This window comes from Geotrypetes seraphini, chromosome 5 (assembly GCF_902459505.1).
Source record: "Geotrypetes seraphini chromosome 5, aGeoSer1.1, whole genome shotgun sequence".
NCBI classification, from domain to species: domain Eukaryota; kingdom Metazoa; phylum Chordata; class Amphibia; order Gymnophiona; family Dermophiidae; genus Geotrypetes; species Geotrypetes seraphini.
The window spans coordinates 259,194,182-259,203,332 of record NC_047088.1 but is presented as its reverse complement, the minus strand read 5'-3'; the positions used below and the strand labels follow the sequence as shown (position 1 = coordinate 259,203,332).

Genomic DNA, 9,151 nt, shown 5'->3' with positions numbered 1-9,151 from the left:
TGTCCATGGAAATGATGCAGTCTGGGCACACTTGTACATGAGCTTGATGGATGCTGCCTGAAAAGGCTATATAAAAGCATATGAAAACATGGAACTGCTGTTAAAGCATATCCAGCATACAAAGTACAACTGGAACATCTGTGGTGACCTTGGATATACAAGATACTGTTGATTTGTGAATGAGATAGTCATGCTAAGGAGTGGCATTAAATTCAAAAGAACTGGCCACTCTATAAAAATTTGGTTCCAGGACAGAAAAATGTGGTATAAAAACCACTTGTTGACCCAACAAAGATATTTTTGCCTCTTCTTCACATAAAATTTGGACTGATGAAAAATTTTGTAAAAGCGATAAAGAAAATCTTCAGGCAAAATAACTGAGTACAAATGAAAATCAGCAGGCAAACTATCACAGTGTATCAGAAACTTTGTACATTAAAACATGTTATAGTCAATTAAAGATACCATCGTGTTTCTCAAAATTCCTAAGTGATATGGGAAAATTTGTTGTCCGGCATTATTACCGTTAGCCTCCCTAATTTCTAACATTTCCTCTCGACTTTTACTCAAATAAGGAGACAGCGTGTTTAATGTCACCATATTCTATGATTTGACATAAAAGCTAGAACTATATCTGGACACACCAAGCTCAAAATGCTGGACTTCAAACATGCTGAAATATAGTGCTCCCCCGCGAATTCAGTCGGCGGTTCACAGTCCCGGTCATTCGCAGTATTTTCCGACCACAAATGACCGGGCAGGGGAGACAGGAGAGGGCAGCCGGAGCACCGGCGAGTGAAGGAAATCACTCGCTGTATGCTCCGACCGCCTCTTCCTGTACTAAAGTCGGGCCTTAACGATCAGGAGCTGCGTGTCAAAGCACAGGAAGAGGCAGTCGGAGCATGCAGCTAGTGATTTCCTTCACTCGCCGGCACTCCGGCTGCCCTCTCCTGCCTCTCCAGCTGCTCTCTCCTGTCTCCCCCCTGCCTAAAAACCGTATTTGCGGTTTTTCAAAATTCATGAATTTCAGGGGAGTACTGTATAAACATTTAGTTTACTCAGACAAAATGGCAACATTTTTTAGTCACAGAACTGTTACCCAGTTCAGACCTCTTGCCTTACTGGTGAATGGCAACCCAGCAAAACATGCAGCTTCCACAAACAAGAATTACTTCAGCATCATTCAATAGTAGTAAATACAGAATAATTTGCCAATTCTACTTAAGCATACTGAAGTTGAAAGAAGTAAAATCCATATATATATATATGTATGTATATATAGTATAATGATAAGATATTCAAGTGATTAACTAATTGTTGTTCTTATGATTGTTGTACACTTGATGAAAGGTTAAAAATGAATAAAGAATTAAAAAAAAAAAAAAAGAAAGAAGTAAAATCCAAGAATACAAGGCACTGTCATATGATAACATTTTATTAAGTACAGTCCAACAAAATGATGGCAAGTTGAATCTTTTACTGGTCTTTCAGTTCCTTGAGTCTTCTAATGGCTGATTTCACTGTGACAGCCGAGGTGGTGCTGGAAAGAGAAGATAAGTGTGTTAGTGACATGCCCGGCTGGACAGGAAAGTAATGAGAGAAGCCAGCCTTCCGATATGTTGCTGAGAAGCGTGGAAGTAACCTATTGAATATGGATCCCCTGAAGTAGCCTGTTTTCAAGCGAAACAGAAAGTCTTTTCTGTCGGGACCTTCAGATGAGTGATAGATTTTCTTAGAGATTTTGATACTCGGGTTTTACAGCTACGCTACTTAACCATTTTGAATTGCTTACAGCTGAGCTGATTGCCACAGTATAGTGAGTTTGGGACTTAATCACTTGTTTATAAGACATTTTGGACGTTGTCATTTAAATCACTAAAGATTTTGAAACTTTTGATATTTATCTTTTGAAAATCCTTTGAGATTATACTTCAAAGTATGAAAGTGATTTATATTTGTACGGAGTTTTTTTATAAACCCGTGATGATGTGGGGGGCTTAGGGTACTTGTGTAGTCCCGGCAACCCACAATTGAGGTTTATTTTTTCTCCGTTTTTTTATGATTTTGTCAACTGTTCTTTTTTGTCATTGTGGTGTGAATGAATCCCTGCTGCTAGTATTATTTACAATACGTTTACAAAAATATATATTTTTTTTCTCTATTGAATACGATTGTACCTCTATTATATTCAGCAAAGTAATGAACCATTTGTGTACCCCGAAATAATTGCCTTAAAATGGCACCAACCTTGTAAAATCTGATGCAAAGGATTCATTGCACTACATGTAATTAGTGGTAAAATGCTACGGTTTAGGACAGTATAATTTTAGCACTGATATAGACAAAACACCCGAATTTCAATCTTGACTGAAAGTAACAGACAATGGAAAAGAAATTAATAACCAAGTGTTGTATGAGGTATTGCCAGTCATGGCTTGGGGGTAAACAAAGAATATACCCACTGCAAAATTTCAAGCTTATATAAACACTTATGTCCCTCTCCCCAGAAGTCTTGAATATGCATGAGATCTATCAATGGAAGCAGCGCATGAAAACAGATGTACATTAATAATTGGGTAAATCCTGAAAATTCCACTAGGTTACAGCCCTCAAGGACTAAGGTTGCCCATCCCCACCCTGGCTCCTTCACTACATATGCATATTATGCCCCAATTCTCTTGATTTTAGATTAACTCATGCTCTTCCCATTTGTAATTGTATTCCACCCAAACTGTTTTCCCCCTGCGCCCCAATCTCTGACTAGAGACATCCTTTTGATTCAAACCAACTTGGTTCTCTTCCATTTGTATCCCTGAAAGTACTTTTCTCTTCCCGTTACATCTCATACTCTCATTGTATGTATCTTGTTGTAAACCGCTTTGAACTTATGGTATAGCGGTATGTAAGAAATAAAATTATTATTATCAGAAGGAGCCATAGCAAAAACAATGAAGCAGCCCTGTAAGGGAAGCAAAACAGCCATAGTGCCAGCTGTGCAGAGATTAAGCATGACAGGCAGAAGTCAGTAATGTTTGCGATTGTGCGCCAGTAGCTGGGGTCAACTTGATACAACGGAAGACACATTCTTACTTGTATGTCCAGGCGCCACCAGCAACAGTCTTCATACAAGAGCCACAGTGCCAAATGCCCACAGCTTTTCTCTTCATCTTTGTCTACAACATATGAACAGCAAGAGATCTGAAGGCCTGTGTATTCATAGTCTCTCAACGTCAAAAAGGCAAGTGAACAAGAAGAGAGCTTCTCATAAAACGTTAGCAAATGCTTGCAGATAAAAACCACAATGCCCACTGCCAGTGCAATATTGTAGATCCCGTCCAATCTCATGCTTTTACCCTCACAACCACCTGTACTCACCTGAGGCTTCAGCAAATTCTTTTAGTTTCTTTGCCACCCAAAGGATGATTCAAGCATCCACCAGCCTATGATATTCTATAAGCCACTAATCTAAAACACGCAACTTCATCCCCCATTCAAATTGATCATTTCTCTCCTACCTTCCTCCAACTAATAGAGTATTAAAGATTTTCCCACCTATCCATAGTCAGAGCCTTCTCTCTCCAACCCACCTCTCCCCACCCGATATCCTCTCTTCTTTCTCTCCTTTCACATCTCATTCCCCCACTCTCCCACTTTTCCTTAAAACATACCCAGCAGCTTAGGCATCAGTGCTCAGATGGATAAGAAGCTCTTCAGAGACAAAGAAGTCATAGCAAGGCTTATGAGGTTTGGGATCAGGAATTATACCGACAATAAGAGTTTAGTGATCAGTGAAGGAGAAATTAGGTTCTTACCTGCTAATTTTTTTTTTTTCTTTTAGACTCTCCAGACCGTTACAGTTCATTGATGGGTAATAGCTCACCATGACCAGCAGGTGGAAACTGAGACAAAACCTTGGCTGTAATACTAATAGATGTGCTTCCCTCTGGTCTAACCAGTCTGCTGAATAGCCAAGCAGAACTAAGAAGTACTAATTATAACAGTAACAACACTCCAAACAGGAGTAACAACTAACATAGAGCAATACTGTTGGAAATTGCATAGAAGCCCATTCAGCAAAACATCACCACAGCTCGCCAGCTGAACCAAAGTCACTGTTCTTTTGATCTCCCCGACACTATAAAAGTACTAGAACCCGCAGAAAAAACACATACTTCACGCAAATCCTGTAAGAACAGACAGACAGAGTGGGGACTGTACTGATCTGGAGAGTCTAAAAGAAAGAAAATTAGCAGGTAAGAACCTAATTACTCCTGACTGGTACAGTTCACTGATGGGACATACCAAAGCAGTACTCATCATGGGACCACCACCAGAACATGCTCACTGAACACCGCGCCTGGACGTCCACATAGCAGTGTCGCACAAATGAATACAGAAATAGCTAAGAAAAAAATTAAAAAATTTGGGCAGAATGGATGGACCATTCGGGTCTTTATCTGCTGTCATCTACTATGTTATGTTAGGTTACTATGAGAACACCAAACCACAGCCTTACAGATATCCACTGGAGACACCAGAGAAGACAGCCCAAGAAGCTGCCTGACCCCGAGTGGAATGAGCCTTGCGAAAATCTGGAACAGGCTTCTTCTGAAGATAGGTGGAAGTGATAGTCTCTTTGATCCAGTGCACAACGGTAGCCTTGGAAGCGCCGTCCCCCTTAAGAGGACCCACTAAGAGGACAAAAAGATGACTTCCAGAACTCCTGGGTTCGCTGAACATAAGAGTGATGGACCTGGCAGATATCCAACTTGTGCAACTGTCTCTGTTCCGAAGAGCCCTCTCAGCTACCCAAGACTGGAGGACCACGGATTGGTTGACATGAAAAGGCGAGACCACTTTCGACAGAAAGGAAGGAACAGGGCATAGCACCATCTGCTCCCAAGAATACTTCAGGAAGGGAGGCCTACAAGAGAAAGCCTGCAGCTCAGAAACGAGTTTCGCAGAAGTAATGGCCACCGGGAAAACCGCCTTGAGAGTAATGTCCTTCAACGAACAGGAACCCAGGGGCTCAAAGGGAGGGCGCACTAGCATGGACAGGACCAGATTGAGAACCCAGGCCAGAACCGAAGTCTGCATAGGGGCCAAAGTAATTTAGCCGCCCTCAAAAAGCAAAACCCGTCCAGAAAAGAAGTTAAACGCTTACCCTGCAGCAAAACGTGAAACTCAGACAAAGCTACAAGCTGAACCCGGAAAGACCAGGCCACTCCCCTATCCAGGTCATCCTGCAAGAACTCCAAGATGTGAGGAAAAGAGGCGTGGAAGGAAACCACTCCACGCCCAGCACACCACTCTTCAAAAATACACCAAACCCACACATAAGACCGAGAAGTGGAAAGTCTCTGAGACTACAAGAGAGTGGAGATCACTTTATCTGAATAACCTTTCTTACCTAGGCATTCCCTCTCAAGAGCCAAGCTGTAAGACTAAAGGGACCCCGGATCGAACATTGGAATGGGGCACTGAGTCAGAAAGTTGGGCGAGAAGGGCAGCGGAAGAAGATCTGCTATGAGAAGACGAACAAGATCTGCGTACCACAGATGCCTGGGCCAGTCCAGAGCCACCAGGATCATGCGGCCGGTGTGCCAAGCAATGCGAAGGGGACTTCCCACCATCGGCCATGGAGAAAACATGTACAGAAGGCCCACCGCAGTCCAAGGCTGTACCAGAGCATCCAGCCCCTCGGCCTGAACATCCCTGCACCAACTTTGGCGCTGACATTCATGGCCATCAGGTCCATTATCAGTGGCCCCCAAAACTGCACAATCAACTCGAAGGCTGAGACACCATTCTCCAGGATCTAATAGGTAATGACATTCTCCACTCCTGCTATTTGGGAAGCTGAGATGTCCTGAAGATGAGTCTCTGCCCACACCATGAACAGAACAGCCTCCTGCGCCACTAGACGACTCCTGGTTCCCCCCTGACAATTGACATAAGCCACCATCGTGGCATTGTCCGAGAACCCGAACAGACTTGCCCGTCAACATCTGGAATGCTAGCAACGTCAGCCTGATGGCTCTGGTCTCCAGAACTTTGATCGACCAAGATACCTCCAACAGGCCTACACTAATCAAAGGAAGACTGGTACAGCTTACCACACTTGCCGAGACTGAGAATAGACTGGTTAGACTAGAGCAGGAGTCTCAAAGTCCCTCCTTGAGGGCTGCAATCCAGTTGGGTTTTCAAGATTTCCCCAATGAATATGCATGAGATCTATGTGCATGCACTACTTTCAATGCATATTCATTGGGGAAATCCTGAAAACTCGACTGGATTGCGGCCCTCAAGGATGGACTTTGAGATCCCTGGACTAGAGGGAAGTACAGCTGTTAGTATTACAGCCAAAGTTTTGTCTTAGTCTCCACCTGCTGGTCATGGTGAGCTATTGCCCATCAGTGAACTGTATCAGTCTGGAGAGATGCTAAAGAAAACATCTTCTCTCCTGTGATAGCGGAGTGGCGATCAGCTGAGTAGACAGGGGAGAAGAGAAGAGCAACACTCAGCTGATCACAGGGGAGAAGAAAAGGAGGTTTGAGAGTTATAAAAAAGAAAAAGCTTTGGGTGTGTATCCCATACACTCATTAAGTAAACCCCAGTTTACTTAATAGAGATCGCGCCGGCGTTGTGGGGTTGTAACCCCCCACATTTTACTGTAAACTTAACTTTTTCCCTAAAAACAGGGAAAAAGTGAAGTTTTCAGTAAAATGTGGAGGGTTACAACCCCCCAAGCCCCCCCACAATGCGGCACGATCTTTATACGCCCCCCCCCCGTCAGAGCCCTAAAAACAGTAATTTTCTGTGGCGCGCGCCTCCGCGCTGAACTCAATTGTCTGCGCGCGCCTTTGACCTGACACCCTTATGAGCACAGAAAGCTTCTGAGCATTAGTTCAGTTACTCTTGCCCCCCCCCCCTCCCACTGCAGCAGTAAAATCCTGCTGGTCTGGGCCTCATCTACATCCCTTCCATCAGGTATTAAGCACCAAAATTTAGTCATATAAGATTTTTTTAAATCCATGCATGCAAACATTGAAGGCAGAAGCCACTCACCTTTCCACAGAAGGAGCATGTATACTTTGCATGCTGGCTGATTTCAATTTTCTTTACCATTTTCCTTAGGGAAGCACCATAACGGGTGCCGTATTTACCAACAATCCCAACCTTCTTGGTGCGCTTAGCCTGTAATTATTAAAAAGAAAAGAAATCATCACTATTTTAATGCTACCAGGTAGTGCTACTTTTAAACAGCCTTATGAATTGCTGGAGAAAGATGTACCAGTATGTTAAATTTAATAAACAATTTAACTCCATCTCAACAAACAGAAAAAGAAGTCCAATATCCAAAGCAATTTTCTTTTTCCTTTTCAAACAGACCTCATCGGTAAGACCCAGGACTGCTAATGTCGACATTATTCCACCATATTCTTTCCAGGATTTAACGTTCATGAAAAAGAAGTGTAGATTAATTGTTCTTTTGATATAAATAACTTATACATATAAAGTTAACTTAAACTTAAGTCTGTTGGGAACCTCTTTCAAATTATACCTTTTCAGCATGTGAACCTTACTACAACGCCCAGAACAAACTCCTTATCCTATTCAATGGGCTTTAAAGTGCCTAAGGGACGATCATTGGTCTATATTGTTTTGCAAAACCAAAACAGAACTGCAGGATAATGTACAGGATGCAGGAATTTATTATGCAAAAATTCTTAAAAACGTATACAGCACAACATAAATAAACATTTGCAAAAAACTGGTCCGGTCCAATTGTAAATTAGGACCAGTTTTGGGGATATGTTTATTTATGTTGTGCTGTACATGTTTTTAAGAATTTTTGCATAATAATTTCCTGAAGTTCTGTTTTAGTTTTGCATTTTCACTGCAGGCTCTGTTGCTTTTCTTTGTTTTGTTATATTGTTTTGTCACATACATACAAAGAGCCAATTTGTAGGGACAGAATCGAGATGGGAGAAAAACGTAGATGCCCTAAACCAGGGGTCCCAAAAGTCCCTTCTTGAGGGCCGCAATCCAGTCGGGTTTTCAGGATTTCCCCAATGAATATGCATTGAAAGCAGTGCATATCTCATGCCTATTCATTGGGGAAATCCGGAAAACCCGACTGGATTCTGCCCTCAAGGAGGGACTTTGGGGACCCCTGCCCTAAACCAGGGGTGTCAAAATCCCTCCTCGAGGGCCGGAATCCAGTCGGGTTTTCAGGATTTCCCCAATGAATATGCATTGAAAGCAGTGCATGCAAATAGATCTCATGCAGATTCATTGGGGAAATCCTGAAAACCCGACTGGATTCTGGCCCTCGAGGACCGACTTTGACACCTGTGCCCTAAACCATCAGCCTCTCTCGGTGTTATTAAAAGGCCCTCGGACGGCAAGCTGCCTCCCCCGCCCCGCCGAAGTCTCGGCAGAGAAACTAACCAAGGCCGAGGTTCTGCCGGCCCCAGACTCGCTCCACCCCGGGGAAAAAATATCGCCCAAGACTAGAAGAGAACACAGACTGCGCGGAGAAAAGCGGCAGCGGCTTTAGGAGCGAGGATGGCAGCGGATACGGAAAGCAAGCAGACGCTCCTCTCCCCCGGACTCACCATCTTCGCGAAGAGGCCCGGCAGAAAGAGGGCGGAGCCTGGCGCGCAGGCGCAGTGTCCCCGTCGCCTTTCCTGCCCTCTCACTCTATGGTTCCAGGGCAGCTGGCGAGAACCAGGGCGAGGTTTTGCAGGGGCTGCCTCGCCCGCTCTTGGCTCTATGGTTGCAGAAGCGCTGCCAATGGGTCGCGGAACGATGACGTTGATGCGGCTGGTTGGCCTGACCAGATCCCTTCTCTCTGTTGCATAGGGTGAACACCAAAAAGAACCTATCCCCAGTCTCCCACAAACTGAGCCATACCAAGTATATTTGGCACCCGGGGGGGGGGGCAATCTTTTTGAACACCCCTCTCCTCTCAGATAAGCTGCTCTTAGCTGAACCCTTCTCTACTGCCAATTCCAAATTGTAAGCTCTTTTGAGCAGGGACTGTCTTAGGCTAGAAACAGTGTATAGATTCTAAAAAATAGTGTGACCATATGGCTCCAGAAAAAAGGGGACGGATTGAGACATCCGGGTTTTAATTCCATTGAAA

General features: G+C 43.8%; 1 protein-coding gene across 1 annotated transcript; it reads right to left on the bottom strand.

Moving 5' to 3' along the window:
- Positions 1-1,414: 1,414 nt before the first annotated feature.
- On the bottom strand, positions 1,415-8,851 carry RPL37A (ribosomal protein L37a). Its single transcript, XM_033944220.1, has 4 exons — positions 8,622-8,851; positions 7,069-7,197; positions 3,091-3,173; positions 1,415-1,540 (listed from the first exon to the last, which is right to left on the bottom strand). The coding sequence occupies exons 1-4, from the start codon at positions 8,622-8,624 to the stop codon at positions 1,477-1,479; spliced, it is 279 nt and encodes a 92-aa protein (XP_033800111.1). The 5' UTR covers positions 8,625-8,851; the 3' UTR covers positions 1,415-1,476.
- Between the last annotated feature and the right edge of the window lie 300 nt (positions 8,852-9,151).